Source organism: Pelophylax lessonae (genome assembly GCF_965119305.1).
Source record: "Pelophylax lessonae genome assembly, chromosome: 4".
Classification (NCBI taxonomy): domain Eukaryota; kingdom Metazoa; phylum Chordata; class Amphibia; order Anura; family Ranidae; genus Pelophylax; species Pelophylax lessonae.
The window spans coordinates 631643137-631665417 of NC_138771.1; the positions used below are offsets into that span (position 1 = coordinate 631643137).

At 48.2% G+C, this 22281-nt stretch overlaps 1 protein-coding gene across 1 annotated transcript in view; it reads right to left on the reverse strand.

Moving 5' to 3' along the window:
* The window catches only part of LOC309552863 (uncharacterized protein), a gene marked incomplete at its 3' end in the record, with an annotated part of 268170 nt that extends 246252 nt beyond the window's left edge, over window positions 1-21918 (reverse strand). The window contains exon 1 of the mRNA XM_082253774.1: window positions 21851-21918. Within this exon, the coding sequence (XP_082109900.1) occupies window positions 21851-21893 (43 nt within the window). The 5' untranslated portion in view covers window positions 21894-21918. The remainder of the gene's footprint in view (window positions 1-21850) is intronic.
* Window positions 21919-22281: the final 363 nt, after the last annotated feature.

The following is a 22281-nucleotide window of genomic DNA, read 5'->3' on the forward strand; positions in this document are numbered from 1 at the left end:
ACAATGGACACAGAGGCTGCTTGCCCTCTTTTTGTGGCCTGTGAGCATTGGCCTCTCCTTGTCGGTCTTTCGGACATGATGTGAATACAGATCAATATAGGGTATACACAACTGACCAATAGATACTCAATGACCTGATATGATGTAATTGATAGCCCTATAGATGAGCTGTGGTGGTTATAGATGTATGCAAGTGACCGATTATCAATACTCTCACTGATATCTAATGTAATCTATAATCCTAAAGATGGATGATCAGTGATTGCTATAGAAAGATCCACAACTGAGCAATGGTTACTGTGGCTGATATCTACAGTGATCTCTATTCCTACAGGTCTGTGATCCCTATAGAAAGATCCAAAACTGAGCAAAGGTTACTGTGGTTGATATCTGCAGTGATCTCTATTCCTACATGTCTGTGATACCTATAGAAAGATCCACAACTGAGCAAAGGTTACTGTGGCTGATATCTGCAGTGATCTCTATTCCTACAGGTCTTTGATCCCTATAGAAACATCCACAACTGAGCAAAGGTTTATGTGGCTGATATCTGCAGTGATCTCTATCTCTATAGGTGTTTGATCCCTATAGAAAGATCCACAACTGAACAAATGTTACTGTGGCTGATATCTGCAGTGATCTCTATTCCTACAGGTTTTTGATCCCTATAGAAAGATCCACAACCGAACAAAGGATACTGTGGCTGACATCTGCAGTGATCTCTATTCCTACAGGTCTGAGATCCCTATAGAAAGATCCACAACTGAGCAAAGGTTACTGTGGCTGAAATCTGCAGTGATCTCTATTCCTACAGGTCTGAGATCCCTATAGAAAGATCCACAACTGAGCAATGGTTACTGTTGATGATATCTGCAGTGATCTCTATTCCTACAGGTCTGTGATCCCTATAGAAAGATCCACAACTGAGTAATGGTTACTGTGGCAGATATCTGCAGTGATCTATTTTCCTTCAGGTCTGTGATCCCTATACAAATATCCACAACTGAGCAATGGTTACTGTGGCTGATATCTGCAGTGATCTTTATTCCTACAGGTCTGTGATCCCTATAGAAACATCCACAACTGAGCAAAGGTTACTGTGGCTGAAATCTGCAGTGATCTCTATTCCTACAGGTCTGAGATCCCTATAGAAAGATCCACAACTGAGCAATGGTTACTGTTGATGATATCTGCAGTGATCTCTATTCCTACAGGTCTGTGATCCCTATAGAAAGATCCACAACTGAGTAATGGTTACTGTGGCAGATATCTGCAGTGATCTATTTTCCTTCAGGTCTGTGATCCCTATACAAATATCCACAACTGAGCAATGGTTACTGTGGCTGATATCTGCAGTGATCTTTATTCCTACAGGTCTGTGATCCCTATAGAAACATCCACAACTGAGCAAAGGTTACTGTGGCTGATATCTGCAGTCATCTCTATTCCTACAGGTCTTTCATCCCTATAGAAAGATCCACAACTGAGCAAAGGTTACTGTGGCTGATATCTGCAGTGATCTCTATTCCTACAGGTCTGAGATCCCTATAGAAAGATTCACAACTGAGTAAAGGTTACTGTGGCTGATATCTGCAGTGATCTCTATTCCTACAGGTCTGAGATGCCTATAGAAAGATCCACAACTGAGCAATGGTTGCTGTGGCTGATATCTGCAGTGATCTCTATTCCTACAGGTCTGTAAATATTATAGAATGTTGCAGAAACTGACCGATGAACAAAACTGTGACTGGTATCTGATATAAAGAAAGACAGCTCTCCCAACCTCACACAGGAAGATTGGCTCTCCCTACACTGCTACTCACTCACTAGCACTATAATGTCTGATATGATGTAAAGAAATAAATCTGTCCCTACCTCACACAGGAACCTGTCCCTCCCTACACTGCTCGGAATGTCTCTCTGCACAGACTGACTAAAAAAAAAAATGACTTTCTCCCTGCCTGAATCGCGTGCCTGTCCACGTCTCATCGCCCGCACAATGATGAGCTCGAGCAGCCTTTATGTAGTGTGGGCCGTGTACTTGGCCCCTGAGCCATGATTGGCTAAAGGCAGCCTTCCTTTAGTCCAATCATGGCAGAGATCATTTGATTGGCCAAAGCATGAGGTCAGGGGTGCAGAGGTGCATGCTTTGGCCAATCACATAACGCGTGCAGTGCATTATGGGAAACTCGAATTTCCCGCGAAGAAGCATGTTTGTTTTTCAGTCGACGAATGATCAAACTAGAGATGTTCAAATCGAACTTACCTTCGACTCAAAGTCGAAGCTCATTCCTAGTCCTGGCAGTCATCGTGGCCCCCAGGCCTGCTGATTGGCTCCCACTGTGTCCAATCGGAGCAGTGGCGGGGCTCTGACGTTGCGTTCACGGGCTCCAGAGCCGATCAGAGGAATCATGTGCAGGTATATGATTTTGCGCTTAAGGGCTGCCCTGCCGCAGTATATGTACATGGGCGGTCCTTAAAAAGGAAGTAAACTCTTCCTTTTTTTTTCTTTTGTTTCTTTCCTGCAAAGTAAATGCATAATGTGCATACTAGCACATTATGTGACACTTACCTCCAAGTGAAGCCCTCGTTGTCCCCGCTGGCGGCCACATCCATCTTCAGCCGTCTTCCTTCCTGGTCTGTGGACTCCGGCCATGCTACTGGCTGGGAGCTGCGTGACGTCACTCGCACACACGCGCGCAGGAGCCACCGGTCATGGCACAGGGCTCTAAAGAAACAGCACGGGCGGCCATTTCTTCAGAGTGCATGCGCCGATGACGTCATCGGCTGCATGAAATTTAAATATCTCCTAAACGGTGAAAGTTTAGGAGATATTTACAGTACCTATAGGTAAACCTTATTAAAGGCTTACCTATAGATAAGAGTTAGAAGAGTGGGTTTCCAACCACTTTAAGCGGTTAATACCGCTTGAAGTCCTGATGAAGGGGGAGTTGTCAGGAGTGTGTAACACTCCTGTCCCATGGCAGCTGCTCGCCTCATTCCAGCATTCCAATTTTTTTTTTTTATAAATTTGTTTATTGAAGAAAACGTAGAAGGCATATCACAATTCAAACAGAGAAATGCAATGAACAATATCAGGAAAGAATGAGAAACATAAGCTACATTTCAATACAAAAATATGAAAATATGCAAGTCAACATGCCGACAAGAGACTGGGTTAAAAACATGGATATCGTAATGTGACTTACTACAATCCCCTAAGATCGCGCTATTGAAACATGCATAGTGCAAAGCAAGGGATAATGGGTTATTGACCGCGGCAGGGCATTCCCTGGCACCTTCCGGCATCTGTCACCTGCCCGGTTGCAGGTGCGCAAGGGAAGACACCCAAACAGTCTTCAGATATCTCAGCGGCTCCAGAGGGGAACAGTACATGTAATCTCTCCGCGATAAGTAGCGAACAGAGATTTATAGAAATATGCCTATAAAAGAGGTCTAGAAATTAGGTAAGCAAGTGAAAAGGGAAATCCAATCCGCGACATCCAAAGACAAGGCAGATTGGAGGCAGAAAAGACGAAGAGAGCAAAGGAGGACATCAAAGGGAAAGTGAAAAGATGGCTGGGAGAAGCAGGAGAGGAAAAGGAGTGGGGGGGGGGGGACAACCCGGCCCATTGACCGCGCCACCCTCAGATCAATAGATCTCGATATTCCGCTGTAAAAATGAATTCATACCAGTAGTACCAGCGCTTCAGAAATTTCTCTCTGTCACCGTGCTCCGTCGCCATCAGGTCTTCCATTTCATTGATGCATTTCATCTTATGGAGCCACATGGCTACAGTGGGGGGCTGAGTCTGCTTCCAAAGAGGGGGGATGCAACTTTTTGCCGCCGTGAACAACAACGGCAGGATTTATTTCTTATAAGATGCCCTCGGAAATTCATGATGGTGAAGAAGGAAGAGGGCTGGGTCCAGTGTAAGCGGGTGATCGGTGAATTTTTGGGCTATGCCAAGCACCGAGGCCCAAAAGGGCTGCAGCCCTTCGCAGGACCAAAAAACGTGGAGGTATGAGCCCAGCTCCTTACCACATCTCCAGCAATCTGTGTGGTGTCACACAGGGAGCAGAGGCTGGCAGAAGACAGCAGCTTCTTCACTGACTGTCTCTCGTGTCTCCTTCAACAAGGAAGTGCTAAGCTGAGGAGAGGGCAGGCTGAGGGGAAATCAGCAGCAACCAAAAGCCATCAAAGCACAGAGGGACAGTATGAGGAAAGTGGGAACCTGGACCAGCAAGTCTGCAGTGAATGTTGCTTAAATAAGTACTAATTGCGTCAGGGCGTGGTCACGCGGTCACGAGGTACGACCAGCGTCTGACGCCGAACCCGGATGCTCGCTCCAGCTTGGTACCAGCGGCGAACTATCACTACGGGGACCGGCTTCTACATGCAGGTTATGCCTCACTACAGCTTGTATATGCTTGTATCGTTTTACTTTTTGTAAGGGCATTTGCTACAGGGGTTGGTTGTTGGGGAATAAAGAGATCTTTTAGCCATACAGTACTGCCCTATGAGAATTATTATTTTCACATGTACCGCCTCTGAATCCTGGGAACGCACTTTGGGTCCGCTATACACATTGCCTTGACCGAGATCTATCAGGTGTTTTGTCTGGTGGATGTCGTTTTCCTGTGGAGATCAGATGATCGATTCTCAGCCGGAGATTGGCTTAAATTGTGGGCTCGTTTTGACCAGATTTCTGGTGAGTGCATTTCCTTAAGGGTGAGCACCATGGTGAGGTGGAGGGTTCGGTGTGGTGAACATTAAAAGCATTTCCTGTGTATGTAGGACTGCTGTCAGTGGACACCTTTTGGGCACAGTGTATGAACTGTATGGACTTTATTCCTTATCCCAGTGGACTGCACTATATTGAGCGCTGCTAGTGCGTTTTAGTTTGCTACTATTGATGATTGCAACCTTTATGCACCTTTATTTACATCTCCAGCAAGTGTCAGTACAGGTCGGGAACATCCGACGAAGCCTCGTTGGGGTGTAATGCCACCGGGTTAGGCATTTGTAGCCCACTTCCTGGTAACGTGAACAGATCGAGGTTTTGTATGCGAAGAATTGCAGGTGGTCGAAGTGATGATCGGTGAAAGTCAGGCCGAGATCCCGTTCCCAGTGTGCAATATACGGAGGACGGTATGGTGCCTCCGGTGTGATCAAAGCTCTATAAACCATGGAAATAGTATGTCGCAGAGGAGACCGGTCAGAACAGAGCTCCTCAAAGTAAGTGAGAAGTCTGGTGAACATGTGTGCCGGAGGTAGGGACTGTACAAAATGGGAAAGTTGGACCTGTTGCCAGAAGGATAAAACAGAAAAAGTAGTATCGGAATGCAGGAGAGATCTAGAGATCCACTCCCCATTCCATATGAAGTGGCGAGCCTGGCCAAGGCTGGAGACCTCCAGGGACCGAAAGCCGGGGAAGTCAATCCCCGGCAAAACGTCTGGATTGCCGATTACTGGGAGGAGGGGGGACGGCAGAGTAGCCAATTGGCCCCCATGACACAGCCGCCTTCCAACCGTCAAAGTAGGACCAATGGTCGGGTGAGCAGACAGCTCCCTGGGAATGGAGGAAGGAGTCCATAACGACGATTCCGGAGGAGACCCCACTGAAAGCCGCTCTAACCGTACCCACTGCTTTAGTGAGCCATGGCGGTACCAATGCAGGATGCGAGACATGTGGCAGGCCTCATAGTAGGCCACCGCATTCGGCAGGGCCATGCCGCCATTTAATTTAGGCATGCGGAGAACACGTATGGCCAGTCGTGGGGGACCTCTAAGCCACAGGAATTCCCTAAACAGTTGGTTTACCCTCTTAAGAAAAGAGGACGGCCACTGGCAATGCTTGGAACACATACAACATGCGAGGCATCACATTCATTTTAATAATATTACAGCGCCCAAACCAGGAAAATCTGCCGGAGCGCCATTCGTCTAGATCCTTCTTAATACGAGCCATTAGGGGAGGGAAATTACATTCATAGATTTTAGCAGGGCAGTCCGGAAGAGAGATCCCCAGGTATTGAATATGAGATGACCCTCACTTAAAGGGCAAATCAGCTCTAAGAAGAGTGGCAAGAGTGGTCGGTATCGCCACCGCCAGTACCTCGGATTTAGCGTGACTGATCGTATAGAATGAAAGAAATTCGTAAATGTGGAACTCACGTAGCAGGTTGGGAAGGGAGGTAAGGGGCTTAGTGAGAAAAAAGAGGAGGTCATCCGCTTATGCTGCCACCTTCCGGGATTCCGTCGATGAAACCGTCAATCCAGCGACGTCCATATTGGCTCGTACCGAACGCAGAAAAGGCTCCAGGGTTAAGACAAAGATCAGTGGGGAGAGGGGACAGCCCTGTTGAGTTCCATTAGAGATAGCCAAGGGTTCAGAGAGAGAGCCGTTAACGCGAAACTCTCGCTGAGGGAGCAGAATAAATAGCCCGGATCCAGGACATCAGGCGGTCCCCCATCCCAACGTGCTCCATCGTGGCAAAAAAGAAGTCCCAGTTCACCCGGTCGAACGCCTTCTCGGCGTCTGTTGACAGAACTAAAGTCGGAATTCGTCGGGAACAGGCAAAGTGAACCAAGTCAATCGCCTTAGTAGTATTGTCTCGGGCTTCTCGAGAAGCGAGAAAGCCCATCTGATCGTCATGGATCAGCTGTGGGAGCAGCGGAGCCAACCTAGAGGCTAAAACCTTAGTAAAGATTTTTAAGTCACTATTCAAGAGCGAGATAGGTCTATAACTCGTACAGAGGAGGGGGTCTTTCCCCTCCTTAGCGAGAACTGTGATGTTTGACCGAAGCGAGTCCATCGGGAACCTCGCCCCCTCACCAGTCGCATTGTATGCGGCGAGGAAGTGAGGGGAGAGGAGATTTATTATATATAAAATTTATATATATACAGGGCTCAAAATTTCAAGTCCTGAGCTACTCGCCAGGCCTTGAGAGTTGCTCGCCACTACTTGCCCCTCCCAAACCCTACCCCGTCCCACCCCAACCCCTACCCTGCCCCACCCCTAAACACACCCTCATAAATTATCTCATGAAATTACACTCTTAAAGGTTTTATGCAGAATTAAGTTACAAAACTAAATATTAACAAAAACGTTATCAGTGTCCATCAGTACAGCATCATCAGTGCCCATCAGGGCAGCATCTCAGTGCAGCTTATCAGTGCCCATTAGTGCCACACCATCAGTGCCCATCAGTGCAGCCTGATCAGTGCCCATGAATTCAGTCTCACCAGTGTCAATCAATGCAGCCTCGCCAGTGCCCATCAATGCAGCCTCACCAGTGCCCATCAATGCAGCCTCATCAGTGCCCATCAATGCAGCCTCACCAGTGCCCACCAATGCAGCCTCACCAGTGCCCACCAATGCTGCCTCACCAGTGCCCATAAATGCAGCCTCACCAGTGCCCATCAATGCAGCCTCACCAGTGCCCATCAATGCAGCCTCACCAGTGCCCACCAATGCCGCCTCACCGGTGCCCACCAATGCAGCCTCACCAGTGCCCATCAATGCCCCCTCACCAGTGCCCATCAATGCCGCCTCACCAATGCCCATCAATGCAGCCTCACCAGTACCCATCAATGCCGCCTCACCAGTGCCCATCAATGCAGCTTCCCCAGTGCCCATCAATGCAGCTTCCCCAGTGCCCATCAATGCAGCCCCAATGCAATGCAATGCAATGCAGTGGAATTGAAGGTATAGGTATAATAGATGGGGGGGTTGGAATAAGAATGTTTCAGACCTATACTTCCAATTCTACCCCCCCCCCCCCCACCCCAATCCTTTATTATTTTTTTTAATCCTTATACCTATTCTTCAAAATACCCCCCCCCCCACCAATCCAGCACATCTATGTTCTAGCCCCCCCCCCCCCTTTTCTCCAAGCACACATTTTGTATAGACCCCCCATTCAATGCCTCCAACCCCCTCAAGCACAAACATATACTGCGTCCAGTCACAGCACACTGTCATCATATTTACCATTCTCCTGCAGCCACAGAGGTCAGGGATCTGTGCTCACTGAGGGTGGACCAAGAGGGGTTGAGCCCGCTCACTTAGGTCTCCCTTAAGACCTGCACCTCTCCATTTTTTAGATGTCTAACAGGAGGGAGTTGAAGAGGGGCGATCCCAGGTGGCTGAAATGCCTATGCTGCGAGCCTGTGCGGGGGGGTGTGTGGCACGAGGGGGGTGGAGCCGGGCGGTCCCATATGGCTGACAGTGCCTATTGAAATACCCGCGCTGTGATCTTGTGTGGGGGGGGGGCAGGAATGAGCAGTAGGAGGGAGGTAGAGAAGGGCGGTCCCAGGCGGCTGTACAGTTCCTATTGAAATGTTCGCTCTGCGAGCCTGTGCGGGGGGGGGGGGGAGGGGGGAGGGATGTGCACAGGAGGGAGGTGGAGAAGAGCGTTCCCAAGGCGACTGTACAGTTCCCAATGAAATGCCTGTGCTGCGAGCCTGTGCACAGCTGAATATAAATCCCGGGACAGCGCAGCCCTGTCCATACTCGCAGTCCTCATATTTACACTCGCCAAATGCGAGCAGGCAAGTGTAAATTTTGAGGGCTGTATATATATATATTTATAATAATGGAGGGAGTAACCGCCGGGGCCCGGGGCCTTTCCCAGCTGCATCGCCTTCAAAGCCATCAAAAGTTCGTCAGGTCGTATAGGTTCATCTAGCTTCTCCACCTCCTCTTCTGGGAGGGAGGGGAGATCTGACTTAGAGATATAGGATCAGATCGCCTCAATCTTAGCCTCCCTGGAGGACAACTCAGAGTCAGGAGACAAATTATAAAGAGTAGAGTAGTACTGTCGGAATCCTTCAGCGATGTCCGCCGTAGAGTGCACCCTCTGGCCCGTGGAGGTCGAGATCTCCGGGACAAAAGTATGGGCCCTCTGCTTACGAAGAGCACGCGCCAACAGTTTCCCGCACTTGTCCCCGTGTTCGTAAAAGGTCAGTCGACACTTGGCCAACGCAGCCTTCGCACGATAGAGGACCAGGGAACGGAGCTGATCTCGGAGAACAGTGAGTTCTTGAAGGGTAGCCTGGGCCTGAGAACGCTTGTGGACCAACTCAAGTTTGCCTATGTTGGCAAGGAGGTCACACATCTGCTGAACCCTCTCTTTCTTGCGGCGCGACCCGATCTTGATGAGGACTCCGCGCATGCAGCTCTTATGCGCCTCCCACACCATCAGAAGGGGGCTTTCGGCTGTAGCATTGGAGGCAAAAAAATTCCAAAGCTCCGAGCTTAGCTCCTCCAGGATGGCAGAGTCCTGGAGGAGGCCATCGTTCAGCCACCACTGCCATTGTTGATGGTCCGGTGACCTCAGATCCAGATCCACAATGACCGGAGCGTGGTCAGATATCGTAATAGAGCCAATAGATGCAGAAAGGACGTTAGGGAGCAAGGCTTGAGGCAATAAAAAGAAATCAATGCGAGAGTATGAAGCATGGGGAGGGGAATAGAAGGTGTAATCTCGCACCCCTGGGTTGAGAATATGCCAGGGATCGACCAGACGAAAGGCATGAAACAACTTTTTGAAGCGCTTCAGAGCAGTATAGGAAAGGTGAGAAGAGCCTCTAGAGGTATCCACTATCGGATCTAACGCCAGGTTAAAATCCCCACCAAGGATGATCTGACCCTCCGCAAAATCCACGAGCTGCGAGAGCAGAGACTCAAAAAACGACACCTGATTAGTGTTGGGAAAATAAAGGTTAACTAATGTAACCAGCCTGGTCCCCAGACGCCCCTTCACAAAGAGAGCACGGCCCGAGTCGTCACTCCACGAGTCCGAGAGCATCCATATGACGTGATTATTGATCAGTATACAGACCCCCTTAGTTTTGGAATCAGAGGAGCAGCTATGGTAGACCAGAGGAAACCGACGTTCTCTCAATTTAGGGATCTTGCTAGATTTAAAATGAGTTTCCTGTAAAAATCCAACCTGGGCACGGAGACGGCGAAAATCAGAGAGAACGATAGAACGCTTCTCAGGGGTATTCAGCCCCTTAACATTCAGAGAGACCAGGCGTATAGAGTCCGCACGTGGGGGAAGCCACCCCCCCCCCACCCCAAGAGACTGAAAGGGATGGGAGATGAAAAAGGATAAGGAGGGGAGCAAGGAGAGAAGAGGGATAGATGGAGAAGAGAAGAGAAAGAAGGGGTGCACTACAAGTGCACCAGAGATATGTGCTACAGTGCCAAACGCACTAGAGAGATCTAGTCTCAAGGAACAGAGAGGTTTGACCCACAAGGTCCAAACAGCGGGCAGAGCAGGTGGGACATCAGGGAACACCCTACGTGGGGAACGAGGAGGGACACCACAAGGAGAGGAAGGTGACCGCTCCCCAGACCCCGCCAAACCGGTATTGTGATAACAACTCATAAGTATACAGGCAATATAAAAGAAAACATAGTGCAATAATCTACAAGCAGCAGCAAGGGAACCCGCGAGGGCAGAGGATCCCCGCAACCGTGAGCAGTGAGACATAAAAGAAGCGGCCTAGGAGGGAGGGGGGGGGCAGACAGAGCGAAGGGGGGAAGGCATGAAAAAAAAAAAAAAAAGGAAGGGGGGAAAAACAGGAAGGAGGCTATTAGCTGTTTGCTTTACCGATTGGCTCAAACAAAATGTGTGCTGTAACCGGATTGCGGGGGATGCAAATGAGGCCAGACGGGTACCTCCCCTATATTCCTTGAAACTAATTTCGCTGTATGTACACGTAAATCACATCAAGATGCGAGATCTGCGGAAAACGCACCTGCTGAGTATGGTAGCAGAGAGATGGTGCCATATCCGCATCCTAAACATTAGGAAAGGAAGACAATTTGCAATGCATTGATATGAACCCCAAAATTGTGCTAGCCCTGTCTTCGGAGCATATAAAATCCCACTGACAGCAAGGAAAAGTGGCCATTATAAACTACGAAAATTAAAAGCGTCCGTCTGACCTCAGCCCACCAGCACATCCTCCCTCCGTGCACCATCCTGTGAAATAAACTTGTTATGGTTATAAAGGTACACATAGACGAATAGAAGTAAGGAACATTATGTTATGCGTATTACACCAAATCGAGGCAAGGATAAAACTGACATTTACACCTGCGCAGTGATAAGGCACTTCTGCGTAGTCATTTAGCGCCTACCTCACAGAGCCACAGAGTAAGAGTACAAACGGAGGCGGAGGGAGAGGAGGGGGGGTGGGAGAGGAAGGGGGATGGGGGGGGGAAAGAGAGGGCGAACGGGAGGGAGGGGAAAGGGAGGGGGGAAGGGAGGGAGGGGAAAGGGAGGGGGAAGGGAGGGACGGGGGAGGGGCGGGGGGGGGAAGGGATTGGGGGGGCAAGGGATGGGGGGAGGAGAGGGGAGGGAGGGGAGGGGAAGGGAGGGGAGGGAGGGGAAGGGAAGGGATGGGGGGGCAAGGGATGGGGGGAGGAGAGGGGAGGGAGGGGAAGGGAGGGGAGGGGAGGGGAGGTAGGGGAAGGGAAGGGAGGGGAGGGGAAGGGAAGGGGCTGAGCCCCCGCATCCCAGTAAACCCGATCAAGACATTTCTGCAGCTAGCAACATAACTCTGTGCTGGGACATTCAACAGCAGTATAAAATAATAAAGACAGTGAGCACAGTCTAGTGATGCAGCCATAGGGGAGGAGGTCCGAGTACATCCAATAACTGCAACATAGCATAAAAGGGTCTTGTCAGTAGGAGGAGAACCCCAGCGGCCAGGACAGTCTACCACAACCCGCAGGCCGGTCACTTACAGTCACCCAGAAGGGGACATCAGGCAAGGAGACCCACCTGATGATCCCCCTGTCCATTGTTCCCCTACTAAATCCAGAGTACCGGGGGGCCATACGTACGCATAAAGCCATGTGGGTGCTGAACTACCGTAGGTGTCAAAGGCGGCCGCGCACCACCCACTCCGTGGCTAGGCAAACAGGCAGCAGGGACAGGCCAGCATGGTTGGAAGGGGTCAGTATATTAGGAAGGGGGGACAGCTGCATAGGATGCAAAAAGGGGGGAGGAAAATGAGGGGGGGATCCTATGAGGGGATCGTCACAGGGCCAAAGTCAAACTCACGGTTACCACTATCCTCGTGCTTCAGGGTTCCGGGGAAGTCATCGCAGGACCAGTGGAACAGGACCCCGAGGTTCCCCGAGAGCGTCGCTGCCCTGAGGAGCGGGGCCTTGAGGAACTGCCGCCAGAGGAGCAAACTTCGCGATCCGGGAGTCTCGCCAGCCAGTCCGGGAGATCAAGCGGGGACATATCAGCAAAACAGAACAAAGCTGGCAGATCTTCGTGTCTGCGAAGAGTAAAGGAGGCTCCATTCCGCCGTATGTTGAGCTGGAGGGGAAATCCCCATTTATATGTGGCATCCTGAGATCTGAGCCGCTCCAGGAGAGGCTTTAACATGGCCCTGCGGATCAGCGTGCCCCTGGAGATGTCCGGGAAGATAGTAACCTGGGCCCTATCAAAGTCCACCGGGCCCTTCAACCACGCCGCCCGCAGGATCTGCCCCTTCACTGTGTAGCGGTGTAGGCGACATATCACGTCCCGCGGTCTGGCGGTATCCTGTGAACAGGGGCCCAGGGCCCGATGAAGGCGGACAAAGATGAAGTCCACAGGGGGGTCTTGCGGCAGAACACTGGACAAGATGGCCTGAACTGTCGCCATGAGGTCCTCCCGGCCAGTCGCCTCGGGTATGCCCCAGAGCCGCAAGTCATTGCGGCGGCTCCGGTTCTCCATGTCCTCAAGCCGCAGCTGCTGTTCCGCCAAAGCATCCGCGTGGGAGGCCTGCTCTCGCTCCAGGCGGGCAACTCGGGATTGCAGGTCTCCTATAACCGATTCCCCAGCTGTCACCCGGGCAGTCACTTGAGTCATGTCCGCCGTGATCGCCGCGGTGCTGCTCTGTGACCTGGGCCACCATGGCCTCCATGTCTTGCATGGTAGGTAGGGATCTCAGCAACGCCCAAATGTCTGGTTCCTCCGCCGGATCCGCCACCAAGGAGGGCAGTGGGGACGTCAGAGAGCCCTGGGACATCATCGCTGGGGTGGAGGGTCGGGCAGAAGCAGCTGGCAGTAGCGGGGAGACGGCAGCCGGAGCAAGACCACTGCTTGGGCCTACCGCCGGAGACCGCGACCCTTGCGCCGGAGAGTCCTGGAAAAAGCTGCGGATGGGAGCCGATGAGGATGCCCTGGAAGCAGTCTTCGTTTTGTGGCGTTTATAGGTGCTCATGTCAGCCGGTAGAGAGAATAAAAACCGGTTAGGGAGGCTAGGGAGCGGAAGCACCAGGAAAAGACGTCCTCACACCGCCATGACCTAGCCACGCCCAGCATTCCAATTTTGACTGTGCTGTACGCTCCCTGTCTGACTGTCCACCAGCAGGGTGATTGATGATGATAAAGCCTCTGGGTGGAGGCCAAACCTGTTTTAAGCCTGCCAGGCCCTTAGTGTCATGCTTGTTATAGTGTTTGCAACATGTGCTTCAAGCTTCCCGTTTGCCTGCCTTTTTCCTATGCCTTGACCTTTAACTTCACCTGAAAGCCCCCCTGCCAGGGGTAGTTTGGATTTCCTTGTTATCAACCTTGGACAATGTGTATATATATATATATATATATATATATGTATAATTAATAATTTTAGCATTATTTGTGCACAGATCAACATATATGCCTTTTATAACCTGGGACCTTTGGATTTTTTTATGTTTCAATCCTTTTATTAAAGGTTTAAGTGGGCCATAGATGGTGCAATTTTTTTTCTGCAACCATGGGTTGCAGGAAAGAATATTGCTTGATTCCCCCATCAACACAGACAGTGTTGGGGGGAATAGTGAGCTGGATGCTCAAAGAACAAAGTCAAGTGACCGGAACAAGAAAGAGAAGAGACCAGGGGATTCGCACAATGGTGTAAGAAGATCCGGTACATTCAAGAGACTCCAGGTAGAGTAGGAGGCCGCCGTTGGAGAGCTGTGGGACCTGGTGATGTTTGATTTCGGCGGTGGGACGCTCCAGGCGGAGTAGTAGCCTGTGGCAATATATTCCAAGATTCGAGGAGGGCAACACCTCCATCCAGAGATCTGATCGTGGAAGAGGATCCATCACAGGTAACTATTAAAGTGGCGGGTATTTCCATTTGTAGGAAACATTGTGATTTTGCAGGGCTTTTGTGCTTGTGGCTAGGTTTTGTCTTTGGTGCATGGTGTGTTGTGAATAGTCAGGAAAGACTTGTAGGGCTCTCATGTTTTTCGGGAGGGCATCCACTTTTCAAAAGCCATCTAGTATTTTTTCATTCACTTGAAAAAAAATGGATACGCATGAGCATATCTCCGGGTGTTTCTTCATGTAGGTGAGTCGGTTTGGGTATGTGGTGGATACAATATATGGTCAAGTCAGCGGCAGATAAGGCAGGAATTGCGGTCTGGAAGATGTCTTTGACGTAGTGAGGTAGTTGCGCTTGACCTATGGATTCTGGAATTCCTCTCACTTTAAGGTTGTTCCGGCGGGAACGATCTTCCAGATCTGCAACTTTAGCTTTTGTAACTATGGTATTCAACACCCGCACCTCTGATCTGCATTGATTAATGCCCTGCAGCAAGTCAGATTGAAGAGAAGCCCGCAGTGACAAAACCATATCCTTGAGGGTAATATCAGTGATGGGCTGCCCAGTGGTGGGAAATGCGGCAATAGGATCAGGAGCGCCTGTGTCCATCCCATGCGGAGTATCAACATCCCCTGTATCAGCCCAGGAATCATGCGTCGTGTCTTCTCCTGTATCCCTTCTGGGTTTAGATTTCATGGGGCTGCCCAGGGATGAGGGCACTGATTCCAGGTCTGGGGGGGCATCCCCAAGGGTGGAGGTAAGGCTAGGGATATGGCTTTGTGTTCCCAGTCCTTGAAGGGGTTTATGGTGGGATTGGAGTGGATGGGGGGAGATGTTGCTGTGGCGATGGCCAGCCTGAATGGTGGGGAAAAAAAGATGCAGCTTTTGCGGTTTGGGGGTCTCCCTGCGGCGGCGTGGCATAGTCAGTGAAGCTGTGATAATAGTGCTGCGGCAGGCAGGATGTTAGGTAAGTAGTATGGGTCCCCTAGAACTGTGGGTCACCCTGGTCTCATGTAAAGCTTGGACTTACATAAAGCCGGAGGAGGGCACTGATGTCACTCGGCGGCCAGAAATCGAGCCGCGGTGCTATGGAGGATGCGGCCTGCCGAGTAGGCCATGGCGTCCTAGTGAAGCAATCCCTCTATCTGGAACTAAAATAATGGCAGCGTCCGACGCTGGATATAGAGTAGAGAGGGATGGAGGTGAGCCTGTGTTGCAAAGGTGCCGGGATAGCTCAGATGGCCGTAGATTGGTAACAGGCAGAGTGGAGCTCAGGCTCTGAGCGTCCGGCGCGGCTCACGGCTAGGACACACCCCCAACACAGACAGTGTTGGTAGGGGAATCCCCCTCATGAAGTGTGACAGAACTGCTTGCCAGTCCGATTAGGTGCTTCCGCCAATACCAGTGCCTCCTGCCCTCCAAACCTTTCCAAGCAGACCAAGAGCTAATATCAGCCCGTTTACCCCAAGCATCATACACAGACAAGATATTGTGATAGAACCAAAATAATGTTTTTTTATACACTTGAAAATTAGGTCAGTCACCACATGAACAATAATATTTACCCAAAACATCACACAGTGGTTCAGATAACAAGGAAGAGCTGACACAAGGCTACTCCCATCATAGATACCTCCAAGGGTTAGCCAAGTTAGGCTACAGACAGAAACAATAGAACAATGGGAAAGACCTACTTAACAATAAACACATAACAAACAGTGATCTCACCCCACCTCAGACTATCCAGCAACAGTATTCAAGAAGACCATAGGCTGTCCAAATCTCATTAACCCACTTTCAAGTTGGCAGAGATCATCATGGCTTCCTTGACTGTTAACCACTTTACCACCGGAGGATTTTGCTGTCTTACGTCCAGGCCACTTTTTGTGATTCGGCACTGTGTGACTTTAACTGACAATTGCGCTGTCGTGCGACAAAGTACCCAAACGAAATTTACGTACTTTTTTTCCCACAAACAGAGCTTTCTTTTGGTGGTATTTGATCACCTGTGCGATTTTTACTTTTTGCGCTATAAACAAAAAAAAAGCGTAAATTTTGAAAAAAATAACAATATTTTTCACATTTTTTATATGAAATTCCCCCCCAAAAAAATGTAAAAATCTAAATTTTTTTAAATTTTTGGCCAATTTGTTTTCTGCTACCTATGTTTGGTAAAAAAAAATCACAATAAGCGTATTTTGATTGGTTTGCACAAAAGTTATTGCGTTTACTAACTAAGGGAAAGATTTCTGTCATTTTTGGTGTTTTTTTTTTTAACGAGTAATGGCGGCGATCTGCGATTTTTTTTGCGGGACTGCGACATTGCGGCAGACAGATCGGACCCTGTACTGACATTTTTGACACTTTTGGGGGTACCAGTGACATTACTACAGTAATCAGTGCTATAAATATGCACTGTTACTGTAAAAATGACACTGGCAGGGAAGGGGTTAATTTTATTGGAGAGGGAGGGGTTAATGTATGCCTGGTGCTTACTGACGTGTGTGGGGGGAGGTGACTGAGTGACACAGGGACAGATCGCAGGTTCAGCTATGCTGAACCCTGCAATCTGACCCTGCCTGTCACTTAGGAGATCCGCCCACTTTGTTTACACAAGCGGGCGGATCTCCAGACTCGATTCCCCGACGATCGTGGAAGAGCAGCGGCGATTGCCACCACTCCTCCCCTGGCCCTACTCCCACTGTGACTGAATACAGCAGGAGCGAGCCTCCGGCGGTGCGCGCATGCCGCCCACAAGGGGAGGAGTCCAGTGACGAAGGTCTACGTCGCTGGACGGGAACTAGCCACTTTGCCGCAGTACTGCCAACGTGACAGGTCGGCAAGTGGTTAAATATAATAATGTCCTTTTGCATTATATAGCAGGACATCTTCCAAAATGCTTGTAGCTCCCTCAGATGCCGGGGCCTATAGTCAGTGGGTAGGAGGCTTTCCCCTAATCCTCTCCAAAAGCCTCTGTCCTGGTTGGGTCTGTCACATTTCTCCCCCATCATTCTCCACCTGGTCTGGACTTGTGTTAGTCGGGCAGAGTGAACCCACATAGGTGATCAACCTGATTTCTATTCTTGGCCGCACGGAAGGGTTGTTGTCAGTAGGTGTGGGACAGAGGTCATCATGAATCCTATGTCTGGCTGCCAGCACTTCAGCTGGGTGGTCTTTATCATTCCGGGGCTTGGTCTGCTGCTGAGGAGAGGGGCTGCCTGCCCCGGCTTCCTAAAGTTGTGGAGGAACCATAGGGGCTAGGCAGAGGCCAGCGGTGCTCTGTCCTGTTGCCAGCACTTCAGCTGGGAGTAGGAGCTTCACTACATCAGTATTTCCCTGGGGAGAGGGGTCACCTGCCCTTGCTCCCTAGAACTCCAGAGTTATTGCTGGTGCTTGGCAGAGGTTGGTGGCACTCTGCCCTGATGCCAGTGCTTCTGCTGGGGACCCCACATCATCTGCTCTGGCTAACTGTTGGGGAGGAAGCCCGGCTTCCTTCACTCCCCGGCTGTGAATCTGCCACTGGGGAGGAAGAATGACCACCTTTTCTCCTGAACTGTTTATCTCCCAGACTTCCAGACTCCCGCTGTGGGGCAAAGATAACTTCCTTCACTCCTGAGTCCCTACACTACCATTGGGGAGGGAGGATGACCTCTTCCTCTACCTTCTCCCCTGGATCCTGATCTGCTGTTAGGGAAGAACCGCCCCCTTTTCACCTTGGGCCCCTGGAACTGCCATGGGTGTGGGGCAGAGGTCTTGGACCTCCTGTCTGGTTGCCAACTCTTCAGCTGGAGAAGTTTGTTGTAATTCCACAGATGCTGCTGGAAGGAAATCCCATGTCCCTGTCAGTGGTTTGGGAGAAAGGCTGGCTGCCTCTTTTCTTAGGAAGGCTGAAGCTGCTGTTGGTACTGGGCAAAGCTCAGTAATGTTTGGCCTTGACGTCAGCTCTTCTTCTGGAGGCTCATCGGATTGTTTCTCCTCAGCAGACAAGTCTATTACATCCCCAGTCTCTGGAGCTGGTGGTGAGGAATAGAGGTTCACCATCTCTTCTCCCTGGAATTCTGGAGCCGCTGAAGGTGCTAGGCAGAGGTTGGAAAAGTTCTGCCCTGATGCCAGCACTTCAGTTGAAAGTTCAGTAAATGTTACATCTTCCAATAAAAAGTCATATAAATCAATTATTTTCCAGGGTCAGTGGGGACGGCTTCCTCTTCTCCCAAGTCCTTGAACTGCCGCTGGAGGGATGAGCCAGCTGCTCCATCTCCTGTACATTCATCTACCTGCTGGACAGACATATTCCTCCATCTAAGCTCATTATGTGCAGAAACAGGTTCATCAAGGTGAGTCAGCACTTGCTGCATAAGCCATAAGACCTCCACTTTAATAGCTGGAGGTGGGCAATGCACATTGTTACCTTGCCCCATTGCCGAAACTTCAGCTAGGAATCCAGAGCTGTCAGTTGGTACTTCCTAGTAGTCCCAGGCAAAGGGAGCCATGCCTTGCTGATGAGTAGAGTCTAGCAGCTGTCTGTAGGAGATCTCCAGCTCCCATTCCTGAACAGCTAGAAACTCCAAATCTTCATGTATCTAGATTGCTCCCAAAGTCAGGGTCCTTGGACAGCCTATAGTACAACAGCCCTAGGCCACCATAGTCAAACCCTTCCATCAGGCTGTCGTCCACTGTCCATGGCACACTTAGGCTACATATCTGTGGAGGGCTCTGTAGCTCTCATCCAGCTGCATCTCTGCCTAGACCAGTCTGCTTAATTGAGCTTTCCACTCTTTGAATGGTTGTTTCCCCAATAACAGCATTTGCATTTCGTACTGCGAGCAGTACCTTTCCTGGATGGAGGGAAGAATTTTTCCCAGGTAGCACTGCTCATGTGCTAGCCCATCCTTCCAGAGTTGCTGGCGGACATATTCATACCATCCCAGCAGGACCTGCACTGACACTAGTCCCCTGTGCTGTATTTGCATCTCTCGCAGCCTCCTTCCAAATTCTTCTTCCATGGCAGCTGGTATCTGTACCTGTCCTCTTCTGCTATCCAGACCTTTTATAGCAAAAATAGGAAGAACTTGCAAGCAACATAGGCGAGACACAGTTTGAGAATAACAAACAGTGGGGTACCTACATAGTAGGTATAGCAAACTCTTAGGGATCAAACTAGACCATCAAAACCAACCTGGGATGGTAAAAAAAAAAATAATATATATATATTGGGTGCTCTAATTCTAAGAGTGCTGGTGAAATAGTATAGAACCTATTTTCTGCTCCATACTGCTCTGTAGGATGACAGTAACACAACTCTCATCACAATTAATAAAATGACATTGTATCATACATATTGTCATATACATATCTTATACATTATTAATATAATGCCTATTCACTTCATGGTAAGGAATGACTGCATATGGAATTTTCCTTTCTGATTAAACATTCTGTTTTTGGGAACATATCTGCATATGGTTCATATGGCAAGAACTAGTTATGATATACAAATAAAGTTATTCTTATTCATATTAATCAACTTGAAATAACCCTTCACTAATCTATCTCTATTTAAAAAATGAATTTAATGATTTGGCATTGGTTAGGGTTACTATTACAGCACTTTGTCTGAACATCTTAGCTCTTGCACTAACTTACCAAATAAAACTGCCACCTTTATTCTCATAGATTACTTGATGATGAGAAGGTGAGCTGCTTTTAAATGCAGTGGAACAGATCTACTGTGCATAAATTGTACCAAATATAAAATAGGAATCTATTGTACAGTACATGTCCAATCCATTACCATTGGATCTTCATAAATGGCATTGTATATGTATAGTATACTCATTTTAATGCTCCTTGTTTCCTCCCAACTCTATTCTGGCGGCAGTGAATGGTGTGCCCAAGTGAAGCCATAACATGCTTGTAATGACTATACTCAACCTCATTATAATGCACGTATGTCTTAAGGTACAGAAAATATAGTATCTTGGATTACTTGAGTTTCATGTTAGTAACAGTAAATTCATTTTTATACAGTGCATAAAGTTGCCACCATCATTTCTAATAGAAGAGTTTAGTGGTACTTCATGAACATCATCAAGGTGTTTGGGGTCCATCACATGTTGATACTTTTGTAATTCAACAATTTTTATAAAAGTTAATGATGATAACTTACCTATAATTTCATGTTACATATTCTGTCGGGCCCATAATAGAGGCTTTTTTATTTTGTTAAAACGTATTTTTATCTGATAAAACCACAAATATTTAAACAGTCTATGAACAAGTAGTCAAAGAAATGTGCATGTGAGTCAGCGCTTATTGAGAAGAATATAAATTAGCTGCATGCACATAAATATAGATATAAAATACATTATAAAGTGCTAAAATAAATAAAAAATGCAGCGCTGGAGAAAAAAACTCATATATACAGTGCATTATCAAATGTATACAACAATGTATATACTGTACACATATATAAATAGTGATAGTAATAAAAAAAAGGAAAAAACATTGTGGAGAAAATGTAAAGTGATCCACGTTTATCATAGATGGAATCGTTCACCAAATAATTTCTCCACGGTGCTGTACTTTGACCCACAGATAAAAAAGCACACTGTGGGCCGCCCAACAGTATACCTTAGAGAGGGCTTCTGGATTCAGGTGTTACTTTCCAATTCTGTGTTCTAACTCTAATTTAAACTCTTGTTATACCAGGAATATACCAGGAATATTCTAGTTACCCTGGAATTCCTGTGTGCTTGTTCCGTCTCATCTAGGTCAGTGGGACATAATCTAACAATAGACGGAAAAAAGGAGAAAATAGCTTGGCGAGTCTAGAGCCCACTTATTGGCCAGGCAATCTCACTCCAATACGACATAATTTCACTTTGGCGGCTCTCAACTTTCTACTAAGAAAAACTTTGGGGTGTTCCTCCCCATTGACCTTTTAGGACGGAACAGTTCTGTAAGCTGGAGGCATCTTCTTGTACAATCAATTCCATAGAGAAGGATACTGGCACAAAGCCCTGGATACAAGCAAAAATATATTTTAAGCCTCTTCAGCTCTATCATTCCACTTGGCCATACTTTGTGCACTGGTGCACAGTCATGTTGGAACAGGAAGGCGCCATCCCTAAACTGTTTCCACAAAGTTGGGAGCATGAAATTGTCCAAAATGACTTGGTAAGCTAACACCTTAAGACTTCCCTTCACTGGAACTAAGAGGCTAAGCCCAACCCCTAAAAAACAACCCCACACCATAATCCCCCCTCCACCAAATGATTTGGACCAGTGCACAAAGCAACACAGAGCATGAGCTGGACCAGTAAACTGTATATAATAATACTAAAGACTGTATATATACTACATACCCCATAGACACAGCATGAGCAGGACCAGCACACTGTATGTAATAATACTACAGACTGTATATATATATTACATACCCCATAGATACAGCATGAGCAGGACCAGCGCACTGTATATAATAATACTACAGACGGTATATATACTACATACCCCATAGACGCAGCATGAGCAGGACCAGCACACTGTATATAATAATACTACAGACTGTATATATAAATACTACATACCCAATAGACACAGCATGAGCAGGACCAGTACACTGTATATAATAATACTACAGACTGTATATATACTACATACCCCATAGACACAGCATGAGCAGGACCAGCACACTGTATATAATAATACTACAGACTGTATATATAAATACTACATACCCAATAGAGACAGCATGAGCAGGACCAGTACACGGGACTCCATTGCTGTTATCTAAAATCAAGAAAAGGTTTGGTAATTTTAAGGCATCCAAAGAGGAACTTATATTGCAGTCTACAGTAGGCGATAATCACACATCTGCGCTTCCCTTTTTGTTTCCCCAACACGCCTTACAGATGAAATTAGAAGAAGACATTGCAAGCCTAGCTAGAGACATGAAGAGATAGTATCATCAAAAACACATTTAGATGACAACAAGTACTATGTATACATAGCATTACAAATCTATTAATAAAAGTGGTAGAAGTGATCAAACTAAAGACAGAACAGATATGTGACTATTAGAGAGGAGGGTTCGTCAAAATTCAAAGAAGTTTGAGCCCCCGTTCACACTGACTGCGGCTTTAAAATTGTGCGACTTCATCTGAAATCA